At 42.5% G+C, this 19,230-nt stretch overlaps 1 protein-coding gene across 9 annotated transcripts in view; it reads right to left on the bottom strand.

Annotated features, from left to right (window-relative positions):
- Window positions 1-18,989, bottom strand: part of PPP1R9A (protein phosphatase 1 regulatory subunit 9A) — a 140,624-nt gene extending 121,635 nt beyond the window's left edge. For 8 of the 9 annotated variants that reach the window (XM_065051096.1, XM_065051091.1, XM_065051095.1 and 5 more), the window contains exons 1-2: window positions 18,458-18,649; window positions 15,466-17,159 (exon numbers count right to left, since the gene is read on the bottom strand). In XM_065051096.1, coding sequence (XP_064907168.1) covers window positions 15,466-16,932 — 1,467 coding nt within the window. In that variant the 5' untranslated portion in view covers window positions 16,933-17,159; window positions 18,458-18,649. Of the gene's footprint in view, window positions 1-15,465; window positions 17,160-18,457; window positions 18,650-18,851 lie in introns of those variants that run through there. The other variant, XM_065051090.1, reaches the window with a different exon arrangement.
- Between the last annotated feature and the right edge of the window lie 241 nt (window positions 18,990-19,230).

The following is a 19,230-nucleotide window of genomic DNA, read 5'->3' as shown; positions in this document are numbered from 1 at the left end:
TACAGGCAGGAGGCAAGTGCTCCAACACAAGTAGCTGCAGCTCCTGGCTCTTTCTCCAGAGCTGAGGGAGCTGGGTCTCTTTAATTTGGAGGAAACCGAGGGTTGACCTTATTAATGTTTACAAATATATAAAGGGTGAGTGTCACAAGGATGGAGCCAGGCTCTTCTCAGTGACAACCAATGACAGGACAAGGGGTGATGGGTTCAAACTGGAACACAAGAGGTTACATTTAAATTTGAGACGAAACTTCTCAGTGAGGGTATCAGAGCACTGGAACAGGCTGCCCAGGGGGGTTGTGGAGTCTCCTTCTCTGGAGACATTCAAAACCCACCTGGACACATTCCTGTGTAACCTCATCTGGGTGTTCCTGCTCTGGCAGGGGATTGGACTGGATGATCTTTCAAAGTCCCTTCCAATCCCTAACATTCTGTGATTCTGTGATCTCACCTCAACCCCATTTATCTGTAGGTCAGTGAGCACACATGGTAAATGGCAATTAATATTCTCCATCTGAACTGGAATACTATTAAATCGATTAATCAGTATCATAAGATTCCCTGAAAGCAGTTATCTAAATTTTACAATTTTTATTTTCCATTAAAATGTGAAGGTCTCGGTTCTACTCCTCTCTCTCCCACTAATCCCAGTTGCATAACTGAGCATTATTTCGCTGTCCTCTGACTATTTCTCTCCCTACTATGTTATCTGTTGAGCTTATTCATATTCATTATGCAAAAAGACATTCTAGCCACAAAATGAATACCTCGATAAGGCCCCAACCGTGTATCAAAACCATGAAAACTTCAAGACATGAATAAGAAAACTTATCCTGGTTATCCCAGTTTGAAAATTATTCTAGCTTCTTTATTCATTGACATTTTATTTATCTTTTTTCCCTCTTGGGATTATGTTCCACATTGAAACTGCTTTAGAATAGTGAAGTTAAACGTTGGTCTTTGTCATCTCCCAGCCACCAATTGCAAATAGCATAATGGGAGAGACAATGTAGAAAAAGGCCAGGTTTCAACAGATATTGCAGCTGAGGAGTAACGGATGGAAAAACATCCAAAAGAGGTTCTGGTTTGAGAAACAAATACTATTTATTCTAATCAACAGGGTATTTATGGTCTTATCTGTCGGTCAAAGGAAAACACCACATTCATGTACTGACCAAATTAAAAATCTGGAGTTGAGCACTTAAACCCCCACAAAATCTGAAGGGAAATTAAGCTGAGTTAGGGGTGGTGCTCCACGAAGTCAGCACAAACATTGACTGAGGTCCTGCCTAGAGTCAGGAATCGATTTATTGAGTACTGCAGTCTCTCTGACTACTTATTCTTCCAGCTTACAGCCCTAGTAAGAGCTGCAAACAGACACCTACCTTTACTCAAGGGTCAAAGCCTACACATGCCTCCTGAAGGCAGGTGACTGTTGCATTTAATCAAAAAAACAGGAATATCTAACTCTCTTCAGGAAAGCCTATCCAGAAGAGGAAAAGATGATAGTAGTACACAGCATATGATAGGCCAAGAGGTTATAACACTCATCTACTATGTGGGAGTTAAAATTCAATCCCCTTTAAGTCAAAGAATCTCTTTTGAAATCTACTGTCTCCTTGTGTATTTCATTTTAATGAGTCTTTCAGCACATCTCAGATGCCAAAGCTGCCATTGGGGCCGAAGTAGAACATGCTAAATTTTAAGCCACAGAATCATCCTCACCATTGTGTTCTTTCCTGCGCCAGGACCTGCAAAGTCTTCCTGTACAGATGGTTCTTTCAGTCCCACACTCAACGGAAAGACTGGAAGAACACACAACGTAACCTACTCCATAATGTTTAGTTAGACATGCTCCTAGAAAACGATGGAGGAAAGTCTGAGTCCCCTTCCTCAGCACATGTTCCAAAGATGGTCAATCTTTCTCCAAGCTCTTTTATTACCTGCACGGACAACACAAAGTTTTTTTTATAAATTTTTATTGCAGATTTACAGCACGCCTGAAAAAGCTGCCAGCCTTAATGATATAATCTACATGTACTCCAAGATCAGCAAGTAAGAAACCCCATTAAGTGGTAGCAAAGGTTTTTTGAGTATCTCTTTGATCAGTTAGAGTTCTGATGTGATCATACAAAGGAGAGTCACTGACTAGTAATGAAACTCAAGAACTGCTTTCAACTGAAGGCACTATGCTCTCTTTGATGCTGATGCCATTTGTTACAAACTGTCACCCAAAAATGCAGCATTTTTTTTTTACTTACACATCAAAAGCATTGAAAGTTAGAAACTTTAAGTCATTTTGTTTTCTTATTAAAGTAGCTTTGCATTTCTTTGAACACTACCAGATATTGAAACTGTTTCCAGAAAAGCATCAGTTCATGGTTTCATTATAAATCTACCTGATGTAGACAACTTCTGAGGCAACAGTTGAACACTCCCCACTCCACACCACTGATGTTGTTATGATCTTTGCTAAAAAATAAGCCTAGCAATGAGGTTGTAGGGTGCCACTAGCATAAATGGCAAGCACACTACCAATTCATGCAGAGGTCCCTCCTCAGCTTTTAATAGTCATAATTATGTTTCCATCTTTAAGAATAACTCCCTTAAGTCATCCCAGTTCAGCAAGCATTTTAACGTTAAGTGCCACCTTATCTTGCTGGATTACACCACTCTCCAGTTTTGTATGTTCCAAACTTTCCCATTCACATTTGCTTCTTTTGAGTTTATTTGCTGCTACACCCTGGTGCTGCCTGTCAGCTTTGCAATTCTCCTGCTGCTCACTCAGCTCCACACTGCCAAATGCAGCGTAAGAGCAGAAAAATCAGCATCTGTGCAGTTCTTCAGGTCATTGCCACCATCATGGCTGCCCAGCTGCCCTGTTATTAGTGCATGCTGATACCTTATTTTTTGTTCCCAACATGCTAACTAAATGGTGCAGAAGACAACACGTGTCTCAGGGGGTTATAATGAGGATTTCCAGCACTGTCGTCTGCCAGTGTCATACAGTATGGTTTGCATAGTTTATACAGAACAGTATAGTTCATGTCACCATGTTTGACACCCCATCATGTGCCATCAGAAATTCTTGCATGCTATCTCAGTTAACTGAATCAGAGTTGGCGGGGTAACTCCTGGAAATCTGCTATCAGCACTACTAACCTAATTTACTGATCAAGTTCAGAACGGTAGCATGACAAAGCGCTGCACACTGTCAGGAAATCGCCAAAATATCTTATTTCTGATGGTAACACTGATGTCTGCACCAAACACACAGGCATCACCAGAAGCAGTTGATTCAAAGTAAGATATTTTAAATTTAATTTATTCTACAATTGCATTTTTTTCACTTTAGGAACTTAAATCTGAGATCTGAAAGGGGGATGAGGGACAGTCCTCCTTTACTTCTACTGCTGGTGTTTTTTCAGATAGTGAGACAAAAGATAAAATTTTGACCTTCATTTTCAGAATAATGTAATCCAAGCCAGTCATCAAAAGACAACTATTATTCAGCAAGTCACCAAGTGATGTTGTACCTTGGAATGCCATTGCTAATAAAAGACAAAGAATTCAATCTAGTATTTCATTATTATAGTACCACTCTTGTCTAAAAGAGAACAAAAAATACCTTATACCAGAAAGAAGGCATACTATGCTTACCCTCAACAGACATTTTTGCACCCTACTGGTCGGTTTACCTTGCACTGCAAAAAATTCTTGCAGCTAAAGCAAGCCCCACACCCTTGGGAGCACTGTGTTTATCATAATAATAAATTACAGAGTTTTTAATACAAAGATTTCTCTTTCAAAACCTTTTGATGAATTACCACTACAGTATTTTATTAGTCAAGCATCTGCATACACAAATCACAGTATCACAGTATGTTTGGGATTGGAAGGGACCTCAAAAGATCATCTAGTCCAATCTCCCTGCTGGATAAGTGTGTTCTTTTAATTCCTACTTTTGTAGGTGTACAAGTGTATCTTCTAAAAAGAAGTGGCTGCGATCTGCTTATAAGTTGGCCAGGTGAAAGAGATACTCCATGCAACACAGCCCAGAGAAGACACTTCCCCTCCTCTCAGGTGTCAGCCACAGTTTTAAGGAAAACTGTGATGGAACATATGGCACATCTAGATTTTGTCTCACGCAATAAAGAAGCAAGCTAACAAAAGCAAAGAGTGAGATCGGAATGATCTGTGGAGAGAATAAGAATAACAAAAGAATGAGCAGCGTTTACAGAGCCTCTGTGGATATGAAGCTATACATTTCACATGTTATTTACTTATTACAAATAATAAAACACAACAAACAAAATCCACAGACAATGCTGTGACAAAATAAACTCAGTGGAAAAAAAGCACCACAGTAAATTCTTCAGTCTTTCAAGTGATAAATATGCTCTGCATAAAACAATTACAAAAATTCATAAGTTGACAATTTTAAAAGCAGCTTTTTTTTCTCTCCCGTTTTTTAATATAATGCAAAATGTCAAGCATATAGTCCTAGAAAACAGAAGTAAGGATAAAACCAGAAATTATGTCCTAGGCCATCAACAAAACCAACTGCAGTCTGGGAAGCATCCAGAATCAATACAGTGGATAAAAAGAAGAGAAGATAACCGGAAACTACATTTAATTAAAAAAAAAAAAAAAGAGTCAGACTACAATACTCAGATAACATCGGGAAGTCAATGGAGTCAATGGAGGCAAAGTGGTGAAGAAAGGGTTCAATTGCATGTTTCAGATAATGCCACACTGCGGGACTACTGATGCAGTAGTAAGCGTTTAACTCTTAAAAAGGCCACAAACCTGCCCTATGGCTTCTCTGAGTGCAGCGCTACCGCGTATCAGGCACCTTGGCCTACGAGAGCTGAAGCCAGGCCCAGTCAGGGCAGGGTGCTGAGGAGGCTCCAGCTCAGCCCGTGCTCCCAGCCCACTCCTCGGGGTAAACGGAAACCCCGCTGCTCCACCACCACCCCAGCTCCCCACTAAGCCCTCACAGTTCTCATCACAGTGCTGCTGGAAGCTAAATCCAGCTTTCTCAAGCTCAGAAATGTGCAGGTCTTAATGGCATGGATTAACTACAAGGGTTCTCCAGGGCTTAGAGACACAAGTGACCCTCTGGACTAGAAAAATAAAATAAATAACATAAATCATATATAAGCACAAGAGATTTGCTTTAGCAGATCCACTTTTAAGCCAAAGGAGTGAAGAACAATTTACTGTATACTACTCACTATCTTTCAGTTTCAACGCCTTTATTCAAAGTGCTACCCAAAAAAAAATCCCACTAATGTCTCACGTTTTATAAATCACTGTTGGTCATCTTCAGCCATACACATCAGCTTCTCCGCTGGGAGATCCTGTGCTTTATAAAATCAGCAAAGTGCCTCTCTTCATCATTATCTGAAGGATTTCATAGATAAACAAAGCAATGCAAGCAGCTCAGTACATTTGAGAAGTGAGTAATTTCAAGACTGCACCAAAGGTGCATTGCGCAGTGTGGAATTATTTACCAGTTTGACCAGAACTTCGGAGTATTCAGCCTCAGCCGAGCGCTCAGCTGACGTTCCCGTTCCAAACAGTGCTCACCCAGCTGCAGGACAGCCACAGCCGTACAGACGTGGGCTATGCTGCATGCAAAATGCCAGTGGGCTTTGCCTCTGCTGCAAATGAACTCTACCCCTCAACAGTTTTATTTTTGTACTGCTGTTTTTAATTTCTCCATTTATTCATAAATATTTAACTAATAATGTTTGTTTAAACATTTCCCAATTTATTTATTTTTTTTTTGCATTCTTAAATGTTACTTATAAGGTTAGGTCTACCTGCTCATGCTATAACACAACAAAACTTGGCCAAAACAACTCTTAAAATCTTTTCTTAGATAGCTGTTTTGATTGACAGTGGTGGGTCATTGACAGGGAACATCAAATGGCTATTATCAATCCTTAAACTAAACTATCTGTAATTACAGGTATAAATTCAAGCTGTATTCTTGAGCTCTTGTTAAAATATTCACGTCTATTCAAAAAATGTTAACTATCATAATTTAGAGCTGCTGCACCACCTTTGGAGTTGTGAAACCACACACTCTCATAATTTTTAGAAAGTATATGAGAGGTCACTTAGTGACCAACAGCTATTAGAGTTGGAAACTGCTTTATATGCCATACAGAGAAAAGGGGAGGGGAAAACAAAACAAAACAAAATAAACCCACCACAAACAACAACACACCTGTTATGGTATTTCCATCTCCCCATCTTAAATATCAACATGAAAGAAACGCACAAAACATTAAGGTGGCAGTTTTTAGTCAACCTACCAGATTAATAAATGGGAGATAAAACTGAGTAACTACTTCAGAGAAAAGGGCTGAGCAAAGAGGAATTAAGAGTTACATGGTCCGGTAGCCTCCTCCAAACACCGTACTGAAACATTCTCATTTGCATTAGAGCACTCTGCCACACTTCTAAATCACCAGCTTTTTCAAGATTGCTCTGAAACTCTAGATTCACGAGTTCTCTCTGGTTTTCCCTTGTGAAAAAAATATGATATTAAAATATTCTTGAGTATTCTGTTTAAGCGGTCCATGCACAATAAAATCTACTGAACCCAAGGTGACATTAGTGAACAGGTATCTTTGGGCTTCTAACAAGGCAGAGCTAACAGGTAAATATTTAAATATGTCAGAATCTACATACCTACAGAGTCTAAATGTGTCAGTATAAAAATATGTCAGAGTCCATCTTGAAGATGACTGCAAGCTTATAAAGATGTAAAGAGTGATTACAAGCTAGATAAAACCTTGGGATGTTTTTTTTATCATAAAGGCCATGATCTAGATAAATTAGACAGGAGTTTAGTAGCATGACTTTTACTATTCACATCATTTGTTTAAAAGCAATAAGCTATAGAGGTTTTTAAATTTGAAATACAGGTATTTTATCAAATAAAAGGCCCTAGATCTACATGCAGAATAGTCTGAATATTAAAAGACATCCTTTCAATGTGAACCAGCATCTTATGCCCTTGAGATTACGCACTGAATACTAACACAGATGGAAACCGCAGAGAAGAACATAAAAAGTTACAGATGTGCACAGACTAAGAAGTGCAGCTGTATGTGTAATAACTCAAGGCAAACAGGTCTCAGAGATAAATTCTGTATTCACACCTTCCACTGACTTTATCGTATGGAAATATCTGAGGGATCTGACAGGTCTCTTGAATCAACTCTAGTGAATAAAATTAGCTTCTGCTCTCACTAGAATACTTTCTATTTAAACAAGGACACCACAGAATAATAGCTATCACTTTGTACCAATTAATTACAGGAATGTCAGGTACTTTTTTTAAATAGTTTATTTGTGGCCTGCAAGTTCAACAGTGCTGAAAGAAATTCCAACCTTTAACAGAATTAATAGACACTGTTAGATAATACAGCAGTCTATTGGGAACATAGGAAAAGAGTACCTGTGCTTACAACTCTTTAATCTTAGCGGGAAAATGCCCAACTCCACCTTAAAAGTGGAATGCTTCCCCTTAGCCTTCAGATGCTTTTTCTTTATGAATACAGCAGAGATGCAATTATGCTCTTTTTCAGGCTTTGTCATCCCTCACTAAGCAAGATAAATTTCTTAAGCCCCCTGTTCTCTGACAGAATTAACCAAGAAAGGCACAGATAAAAGCAGCAAGTTGCTGCAGCTCTTCCTGCAGATTCACTCGCCTTCAGCAGAATCCACCAGACACTTTCCAGATGAAGCTTCCTTAGCAAGTTATGACATTCACAATTCCCTACCGCTAACAAAACAGTTTGCCTCATGGATCTAAAATGCCATTTTCCTTCCTCACAGCTGCATGGCACCGCGGGTTACTGCTGCCATTCTGCGTGAGCAACTCACAGAGTGGCTTTCTCCCTCACTTCTTAACTCATAAATCCATCCCCACTACTCAAGCCTTCCCAGTCGCCTGTATTTTACGGTAATCCTATGCAATGATAAGGCTTCCCGACTTTTCGTCAAAACCAAGTGTCATTAGCAAACTCCAACTTTCTGAGGCAGAAGTACTGAAATTTTTAACAAGGTCTTCTATCTTATCAAAGGCAGACGCTAATTTAGTCTGACATATACTACCTCTCATAAGTCCATTTACATGTATTCCACTCTTCCATTTGCCTCCCTGCCTTTGATTCTTTTTAAAATGTTTTTCTATTGCTTTGCTATAGGGGAAAAAAAAAAAAAAAAAAAAAAATCAAGCTGCCAGAACCACCTCTTCTCTATTTTCTGAAAAACAACTACTGCATTTGCTCTTCTGCAGTTAATACCATCTCTATTTTGATAGTGTTCTGTTTGTTTTGAAATATTTTCTACAAACACTTCTAATATATAGCTTATTTCACCCAGCCCCCTACTAACCTAAGCACTAGGAACTTCTAGGTTTCATCTTCATTTCACTACAAGAATTTCCAGTGTAAGCGTTTCCACCTGTATACATTTATTTCACTCCTAATCACAATTCCATGTTCAACATGACCAACTGCACCAAAAATGAAGGCAAAATATTAATATAAACTGGGGATGACAGCTCTGACCGTAACCTCATGCTCACTGTGTAACACAGCTTCCTTTCTTCTTTCATTTTTAGAGATTATACAGCTTTTTACTACTTTGATTATTTTCCTTTACAAGGTCAAACTAAGCTTGACTTCTGGCAACATCTTATTCACACTTAAGACTTCTGAACTCTACAACAGTCTTCATTTTTTGAACAACCACTTTTGCCACTCCCTGCAAGTTCTTGGCAAGCTTCTGATATTCTCTTTGAGTGGCTTTTCTTCCAATTAGGTCTGCAATTATTCTGCTCGTGTACTCTGCTTTTTCTTGGGAGGCAAATCCTACACACTTTTTGTAATTCTGAATCAAAGAGATTCCAAGACCCCACCATTAGCTCCCTTAGCTCTTTGGTTCAATTAATTTCAAACCATTTCCTTACAGTTTCTCAGCCTCCATTTTTGAAATTCAAAATCTCTAAGTGGAAACCCCTTTCAATCTAAACCATATAAACCTCTGATGCCAATTATTCAATCCAAACTCAGTTTCTACAAATGGCTCTTCTAGAATGTCCTCAATGCTTATAAAACCCAGTTTAAAGCAGCATTATTTATTTTTAGTTCAACAACTCCGTGTGAACATTGCATCCAGGAATAACTGGTCCCTAGAATTAGTAGTCAAATTATGACCTATACAATAGTTAAAGTCTCCACAGCACACTGTGGCAGGCAAATAACTTCATTCCATCTACTGCACACCAATAATTCCATGTATACTTAACACTAGAAAACTCTTTTGCATCTAAAATTGTTGTGTGTGAAAGACTCATCCAGTGAAAGTATACAATTCCAATATAATAATATACTTCATGTAGGAGGTAGATGACCATGTTGAACACACTGATCTTTTAATAATCAAAATAGCAACTTGTTCTGAAATGCTTTATCCCTTCACTATTGTTCTTTATGTGAAAGCATCCAGTCTTTGAATCTTTAATACTTACTTCTTGTTCCTTTCACCAACAAACATATTTAAAACATTCTGCCTTTCACAGCAAGATCTTCCTTAACAAACATAACTGAAATAAAAGACCAGGTCCCAAAAACACTCTATATATCGTGCCACCAGAACAAAGAAGCTGGTTCTACATTACTTAAAAAAAAATAAAAAATCAAAGCTAGCATCACAATCCTTGCAGCACAACACATTTTATTACTGCTTAAGTCTGTAGAATTTCCCATACTTCACAATACCTGAAAAAAGTATAAGGTCATTTTGTAGCAGAATACACACATTTCAAGCTACCCAAGCAATAGCTCAGCATGTCAAACTACTTCACAAGTGGAGATTAATGGAATTAATTACCAACATGCTGCCCATGTTACAGAATTCAAGTACACCATAAAAGTTCAGTGGTTTATTCAACACTACAGGAGATGGAGCCTAAGCCTATTTAATACCTAGTTTCATGCTTTAGCCAAAACTACCATCCACGCCTAATGCTGTAAACAAAGCATGGACACAGGAGCTAGAGAACCAAATTTAAGGAAAGGAAAACATACTTTCAGCGATTTCAGAAGGAAGCTACACATCCTTCATAATCTGTAAGGTGTCTTAATTAACTCATTCAAAAGTGGATTAATTTATCAGATTCTATAATCATTTTAAATCCAATATAGCCTCAAGATCTTTCTGCAAGTCCTGCCTTTCATGTCTGCCTTCGACAAGTGTCCTAACACCCTCTTGGACTGCTTTATTTACAGACTCATATGCTCACTGAAGGTAGAAGAGTGATCTGGAAGTCATCTAAATCCAACTCTGTATTCACCCAAGTAAAACACTAATAGAAGCGGTGGCAAGTCTGAAGCCAGGGACTGTACAGTGCTTGTGGATGGGCAACCTTCACTTATGACTTCTTTGATCCAAAATAGCTCATCAACATTTTAACAATAACAGGTAAATAGCATACTAAACATCGAATCAGGCAAAGAAATACCTTCTCTTTCAACACTACAATTTGAAAATATTTCCAGCATACTTTATTTTGATGCTTACTGGAAAAAGAACTGTAATATTTTAGAGAATAAAAACTTCCAAAGTAATTACAGTGTCAGATTGTTTCCGATTCTTTCCTTGGCACTACTTACATTCCTGAATACATTTTAGTGAGAGAAACAAGGAATAAATTAAAAGAAAGACTTACTCCTTGAACTTATTTTGATAAGAAAAATCACCATACAGCTTATACAAAATTTCAAAACAACTGTTAAATACAAATATTTACATTTACACTAAACTACAGTCACAGCACTTCTTGTAAAAACTTCTTCAACGGCTCACTTTAAAAAGAGAGAGACAGAAGCACATATTCTGATTCTTAGAGACCATTTGAACAAAACATGATCTGGAAAACTGAAGTGTTGTAAGGTATGAGATTCAATCAAGCTGCATGACAAAAGAGAGGAATAACATGAGGCCTGGGCACCAGTGACCATAATCCCTTTGTATGAAATTAGCTGAAGCATGGAAGAGCCATTTAACTATATCATTTCCATTCCTGTTACCCTCTCTCTCACCCACCCCAAAACTCAGAGGTCTGCAGAGAGCTCCATTCTCTACCACTGTACCCTAAGGAAGCTTTATGGAACCCTGAAAACAGCAGCAGTAGCTTGGCCCAAAACCCCTCACTGCACAACAAGTTACCTGCTGTCTGCCATACGGTCTGACCACACACCACCCAACCTCTCCAACCCCTTGGCCAGGTAGGGCCAAGCCAGCAGAGGAGAAGGTTGCAAAAGGAGGCTCAGCAGGAGACACCTATTGCTGCTAACAGTTCTAAAGTGTACCTGGTGCCAGAAATAGGGCACTAACTAAAGATGCAGCCATCAGTTATTGAGATCCCAGACATTCTGGACTTGGAGGGAAGAGGTAAATGTTACTCTTCCATCCTAATTCTATCCAGGAGAGAGGAAGCATGGCTCAAAAAGAATTATGATTTGGACAATCAATGCATTCCATTCGCTAGAGTGTGGAAAGCCATGAGCTAACGAATTTTGCACTACTGGCAAACCTCGTCCAATTATCCCACAATGTTCGGGAAGCAGCATAACCCATAACCCAGGAAACTCTGCGAAACTCAACCAAAGGCCTATAAATCACAGAGTTCCTGTTTTTTTGTATAGAGAAGTACCCCTGGCAAAATGGGGGTATTTTTTATCTCATCACAGTTAGCTTAAATTATTCACCTCTTACACTTGCCTTGAAGAGTTTCAGTTCTATCCCTGAAAAGAAACACAATATCTCAACACAAGAACAGGACAGTGCTGGTGATGGCCTCTGTATTGCTAGATAAAACACTGATATCAACTGCTGTATCAATGTGCACATACCTTGTTTAGCAACATACACACTCATGTCCGCTCCCACTACCAGCACCAACTTTTGGGCCCTTTTAAGTTATTTTTTATAAAGCTGCCTGAAGCTCCCACAGACACACACAACTGCTCCTGTCACTGATGCCACACTCCAAATACCTAAAAACTCTCCACGACTGCAATGGCCCCTGGGCAGCCACCTGCTCCCCAAGGGACTAATTTCCAAGAGAGACAAGATCAGCAAACATATCCCATAATCCTAGAGCAGAGTAAATGGTCCATGAAGCGTGGGATCAGTGATAGTGAAATTACAGTCTCCAACGGGGTGGAATTTCCTGTACGCATGGACTTGAGTCTTTCTCTTTATAGCGAGTTTCTCAATAACAGGATCTTCTTCCTGCTTGGGAGATGTGCAGAATTCAATCTTTATCACTTTGATGAATAAGATTTTATTTTTTCATCCTTCTGCCTTCATTACTTCTCATATTCTAAAGCATTTCTCCTAAAGAGAAAGAAAGGATTCCCCTTGGTGGTAATTGAATCTCTTTGCTCAGTCTCAGCACTCTTCTCATTTACTTCTTACACGTCCACCTGAAAAACCTCTTGGAAAAAACAGTTCAAAGATGTTTATCTAAACCTGTTGAGACCTTCAAGTAAGAACTTTATGGTAATAAGTACCCACTCATTTCACAGGTTACATATTCACATGCCGGTTTTGCTAATTATTTCAGAGCTCACCTGTAGGAGGAGAGTGGAGGTATGATGCTGTGAAATCAGCAGTAAACATCTTGAGTTTGGGATGGACTTTTAACACCATTATCTAGCAGAGTAATTAAGTACAAATTGCTTCATTTTAATAAAGATAAATCAGTGTCCAACAGTTCAGAAGATACTCCTACATTGCTTTGTATTTTCCTCTCTCGGTTACATGCATGAGATGACATTCAGAAAAGTATCAATGAAACCGGTTATGGCCACTAACACAAAAAACTGGCTAGAACAGAAAAAAATCTTAAATTGTTGCTGTCTAGTCAGCTAGCAAGCATCATCCCCACATCCCAGACAGAGATGGGGTAAATTCACACGCTAGCACTGTGCAAGGGGACAGAACGCAAGTCCCCCTTGCCCTCCGGACGGCTCACTGGTATCAGAAACCACTTGGCAAAGCCAGTTCACGCCCCCCGGCAGCATGCCCGACGGGCAGTGCTGTGAGAGGCAGGAGCCCAGAGACTCGCCAGCCCCTGGGCACCCAGCAGGGGAATCTCCCGCTGCCGTCCCGGGCCCCTGCTGCGGTGGCGTGGCTGGACAGTGACCTGACACTGTGAGCAGTGACCTGATGCTGTGGGCAGCCCTGCCTGGCAGCTTACACTGCTTGACCCTGCTGAGGGAATCATAGGGCACTGTGGCAAGAAGACAGGAAGGCCCAAGAAGCAGCTTTTAATTTTCCACAAGTTCCGCTGCACTTCTTCCTCCTAGAGCAAGCCTTCCACACGGTCTCACTTCTGTTTCCCCGCATGACTAACAGATTGCATGCACTGGAGGCACCCAAGACAAAAAGCAGGGGATCTCCCAAGCCTCCCAGTCCCTCCTACACTGTTCCCTCTCAAAGCAGCTTTTATTCTGTTTTCTTCCTATCTACAATAAAGATGCTAAAATAATTAAACTAACAATTCTTTTGCTTTGGATAAGCTTGTTAAGAGAGCTTTATGCTTAAAACCATGACAAATGTACTCTTTTATTTTTTTTTACATAAATGACTTTTAGAGCATTTTCCTGATGGACTGCTATTATTACTTGATAACATGTAATCTGAGAGGAACATAGCATGAAAAACTTGAGAAGAAAAGAAAAATTTTATAGCTAAATAACTGAAAGAATACTCTTACAGCACTTGGCATGACAGCATGATTCAGACGGACAACAGCAATATGCTGAAGTAAGGATGCCACTTTCAAAACAGAAACAGCAGAAAAATCCAACTGTCTTAAGAATAAAACCAGGAGTCACTCTCTGGATTCTGATCTGTTGGAACCATAATAAATACGATAAACCAAACCTCTGCATGTAATTGGCAGAGCTTTCAGAAGGGAGAACATCATCTTGTCTGTTAGTACAGCCTGAGGGGGAAGGCGGTGGGGAGAACAACCTCCATAATCCTTTGTAATAAAAGTTTTCTCTACTTCATCTCCAAAAAAAAATTAAAGTAAAATAGCTAGACTAATTTCGGGAACAATCTAGAGGGAGCACAAGTAGTGTTAGAATTTTTGGTCCACGATGCACGCCTGAATAAAATACTAACAAAACAAAATCAAAAAATCCATTATCTTGGCTTGGAATAACTTGATTCAGTGTAAAAAAAATGGTCTTTTTAAAGTACGAAGAACACAAAGCCATCCTCCTCCCTCCACCCCCCAACAAACAGATGTGAAAACCTGGTTGCTTCACGCAGATGAACATTTCCGAATGCAAATATACGTCTTACCCCGACTTAAACCACAGGTGGTGTAGATGCAGCTTTTGTAAACTGCATTACTTCAAGTTTGATAGCATTGATTCAGTAATTTTCATTGGTAAACTCACACAACAAAAATATAGTCAATTACAATTACATATTTTTAATTTTAAAATGTTTAGACTTCAAGTAGTCCATGGTATATGGCTGTTCCAAGAGCCATTTCTGGAAAAACAACTATGTTTTTGAATTGCCCATTTGGGACCATTTGCACTAAAAACAACTTGGAAGTAAAATACTTTTATACTTAACCCAAAACTGAGCAGTGAAAAGCTGGTAAAACAAAACATGACTAGTTATTCCTTCCTGAACTGAAAATACTTAAAACAACATTCTTAACCCTAACTTCAAGGTACTTAGAGCAAAAAAGCTCTGCAAGAACCCCACCCTTCATTAGGTATTTCAATCAACTGACTTCTATAGCACTGAGATATACTAGATATACATATACTAATGTTTTAAAGTTTTTAAAAAGTGATGATACTACTAGAAAAAAATTATACTAATTCAGATGCAGAATATTAACAGCCCTCTACTAGTGAGACGGAATCACATTGTATTTCATGACACAGTGTTTAAATACAGGGACCCAAAAGAACATCTGATGAGAGCACAAGACAGCCGCCATTCAATCTAAAGAAACTGTGATTTCAAATGAAAAACAAACAAACAAACAAGCAGCATGAAAGCCACCAACTACCCACTTCTATATTTCTCTATGTGATTACAGGTCAGTCACGTAAATCAAAATGTGCATGTTAAAATTCCCAGACTTCACAAACCCAGCTGTCATTCTCAATTTCTGCTGGCTTACTCAGTCATCAAGCAGTCTTGGAAATGACACAAGCTCATCAGAGCTCAGCTTCCTTACTTCATTTAAGATCATGCTCGCTGTCTGACTGTAATAACGCATATTGAAATATCCTCTGCAATCTTTTCAGAGCCAAGGTCAGCTGTCAAAATCTACTTCAAATACAGTTGCATTTGGAAACAAACCAAACTGCAGAAAAAGAATATAGGAAACTTTACCTTAATTGGAGCACGACTAAACTGTATTTTTCTGTTGGCTGGGATTTCATCTTCATCTGGCAATCCATTGATTTCAGAATATTCCATATCAGGTTCATAACAGTTATTTTCATCACTGTCATCCTGATCATCCTGTTCTGTACCTGTCTCTCCCCAGTCAGAATTATATCTCGATCGTACCCGATACACATTGTAGTCAGAGTGCATGTACACGTGGGAACTCTGAAAATTATTCACATCTTCATGCACTTCTTTTTCACTCGCCTCATCGTAATGGGACTCGGTAGCATCTGAAACAGTATCTGTGGCAAAATCAACACCTGAAGCTACATTTCTTGGCAATTCTGCAGCTTCAGGTCTATCAAAGATACCCTCTGCGTGTTCTGACCGTTCCTTTTGTTGCAATGAAAATTCTGTGTCTGTTTTTGACTTACTCCTAGCACAGCTGTCCACAGATCTTTCGCTGTCAAGCACATTGACCAAATCCTGTTGACTCGCTGCAGAGTTCTCAACAGAATCAGCACTTGCCTCTGTACTCTTCTTTATTTCTTCAGTTGCTTTTGAACTTGCCAAAGTGCCCGTGGACATCTTCTGTCTCGGCGTTGAAGGTGTGCTGTTCTGCTGAGAGTTCTCAACAGACATCACGCCCGTACCCTGTTTGGCTGGAGGAGACCACGTGCTGGCATCTTTCAAGGGACTGAAACCCTCAAGGTTTGCAACCGGGGAGGTGATATTTGTCACAGCAGATGTGAGGTTTAGTGGATAGTGGCCAGTTACAGAATACTCTTCATTGTTTTCTGATTTTTCTACGACGATTACGTTGTGTGAGTCAGTGTTTTCAAAAACTGCACTGAGCTGACTCACAGTCGGAGAGACAGTCTCTGTCCTTGGGCTAAGACTGTCCAGCGAATCAGTGCTGCCTCTGTGAGACTTAGAGCTGCACCACTCATCTGGAAGCTCATTGGAAATGACTTTCTCTTTCTTTGGGGAATAGCGATTGGAACGTCCCATTTCATGAGCATTTCGCTCAAACATCTTCCGAGTTTCAGTAAACTTGGAATAGGAAGGGCCATCATGGATAGTATCAAATCTACTAATCCTTTCTGAGACAGATGATTCCAATTTTACAATTGAACCATCTGCTTTTTCTACAAATTCTTTGGGCCTAATTCGTCTTTGAGGTGATGAAGGGCCACCCTTCCCCCTGGTTTTAGGGGTAACTCCAGCACTTTCAGTGGGCTCCATGCCCATCTGCATAAACAAGTTCTTAATTCTATTGACATTTGAGCCATATTTCCTTCCCCTGCTCTGCGAGGCCTCTCCTTCCTCTTTCGTTTTTTGGTCCCCATCTGATTTCGGTTTGTCAAAGGTGCTTTTCAGTGCCTGGAACTCAGTCCTGTAAGCATTTCTGTGAGGAGAGGCACTTCGGAGGGTTGATCTTTCTCCTGAAGACTCTGTTTTCATCATGTTTACTCCAGGAGTGCAAAAACAGCTTACATAGTTTCTGCAGTACCACTCTCAGTCTCAGTCTGTCACAGCTGAGATTCTGCTTAAGGAGTGTTTTTCTCAGGGGGCACTGCCCTTTGGCAGGGCCATACTCAACAGAAGATCTGGAGACAAATATCCAAACACATGCAGTCAATTCTGACCAAGCAGCACAACCAAGGACTCTCAAGAACAATGGGTAATTTAACCTGCAACACAAAGGAGGGTTTTCTGAATCATGTTGGGTACCTGTACTTTAAACCTAAGCCATAATTTCCATTCAAAGTGCTTACCAAAAATAGAGAAAAAAACAAAACAAAACACAGCATAAACTAACAGCGCACAGACACAGGAAAGCTTGTAATTACAAACTTCCAGATTGATTGCTGCATAGTTTGCAATCTATAATATCATTCCATAGTGAAAGAACGGATTATTGCATCTTGTCATTCACAAAGTATTATATCATGCCACAAACATGCATGCAAAGGCAATGTGACAAGAAAAATAACACTACTTTGTGTTATTGAACTTTTCTAAAAACTATAGTAAAAAAATAATCCCCAATTCAAACCTCTAAGTAACTTACATTTAACTGTAAAATAATTCATGCAAACATGATGGTTCTACTTCCCTAAGGCATTGCAAGAAAACCGTTGCTCTCTCAAAGAAACATAATGGTAGAAATACCATCAAATATAATACACTTAGGCAAATTAAACAGCGGCTCGAGGGAATAGGAAAAAAACTGCACCCAAAGTTAACATCCTCAGTTGACACAGTAAAGAAAGTGAAATTCAGTTAGAGAAAGTTGCCCCCTGTCACGGGCAGTGGTTTTAGCACCTGGAGGTGCCTGCGAAGGAGCTTCAGAAAGGGAGCTAGGGTCTGGATCCGCTCCCACCGCCCGGCCCGAGGAGCTCGCAGGGGCCAAGATGCCGGAGCTCCCCTACCCTGGCGGCCGCCCCCGACCCCCGCATACCCGGGAAGGGCAGCACACGGCTCACCGAGAACCAAACCCCCCTCCCTTTCCGTCCATTCCTCCTCCCCAGCCCTCGCTCCGCGAGTCCGCACCGCCGCCGCTCCCGCCGTGACGGGGACGCCTCATTTTGGGCGCTGCAACACGCCGTGGTGCTCGCACGGCACAGGGAACCCCGCCGCCGCGGCGGGAGAGGCGCTCCCGGCCCGCCGCCCCTGCCCGATCGCCACGGGAGACTGAAAAGGCCACACGGCAGCGGCTGCCAGCGCGATCCGCCGCTCCTGCAGAAGGCAATAAACTTAACCCGAGAGGACAGCGCCGGAGCCCCCGCGGCGGCTCCTCCTCGGGCGGCCGCGCCGTGGCGGCAGGCGGGCGGGAGGCGCGGGACGCCGGGCAGCAGCACCTTGCGGCGGGGTAGAGCCCGGGCAGCCACCCCCGCGCGGCCGGGCCCCGCGGAACAAAAGCCCGCTGACGGCGCGGCTCCCCCGCGGAGCCCGGCGCCTCTCCCGCCGAGCGCGCACGCCGCCTTACCTAGCCGACAGCAGCGGCGGGCTCCCCCAGCCTCCTGCCTCAGCGCTGCCCCCGCTCCTCCTCCGGCCCGCGGTGGCCCGGCGCCTCTGTGGAGAACGGCCGTTGCCGCCGCCCGCCTGACAGGAGGCAGCAACCGCCGCCGCGCCTCAACGCCATTGCAGGCAGCGGCGGCAGCGGCGGCTGGGGCACCGACACGGCTCCGCGCGCACACCCGCGGCGGCAGCGCGGGGGAGGAGAGCCGCCGCGCCCCGCCGCAGCCGCGCTCCCGCCCGCCGCCCGCCCCTCCGCCGCGGCGCGGCCGCCGCGCCCCTGCCGCGGGACGCGCCCCGAGCCGCCGCCGCCGCCCGCCGCGGGGCCGCCCGCCGCCGCCGCCGCCGGGTGACAGGTGCCTCACCTCCTCAGCGAGCCGCAGTGGTTCGCTCCGGCGGGGGGGCGGGGGAGGCGGCGAGCCGCGCTCCCGCTGCAGTCCGGCCCCGGGCGGTTACCGCCGAGCGGTGGGGGCCGGGCTCGGCCGCGGCCACGCCGCCTCCGCGCCGGGGCGGTGAGCTCGACCGCGCCGCTCCGCCGCGGTGCCAGCGCCGAGCCCCTCTGGCTCCCCTCGTCCCCTTCCTCCGCCCGGGAGCGCTGGGTTCCAGTCCGACCGCCGAGGACCGCGCCGGTTCGGCACCCGCCCGTTCCTGAGGAGGGCAGCGTGCCCGCCTCCGCCGGAGAGGGGCAGGGTCCCGGTCCCGGTCCCGGTCCGGCCGGCGGCCAGCGGCGGGGAAACCCGCGGC

Source organism: Columba livia, chromosome 2 (assembly GCF_036013475.1).
Source record: "Columba livia isolate bColLiv1 breed racing homer chromosome 2, bColLiv1.pat.W.v2, whole genome shotgun sequence".
NCBI lineage: Eukaryota > Metazoa > Chordata > Aves > Columbiformes > Columbidae > Columba > Columba livia.
The sequence above is the reverse complement of the archived record's forward strand: the minus strand, read 5'-3'. Positions and strand labels throughout refer to the sequence as shown.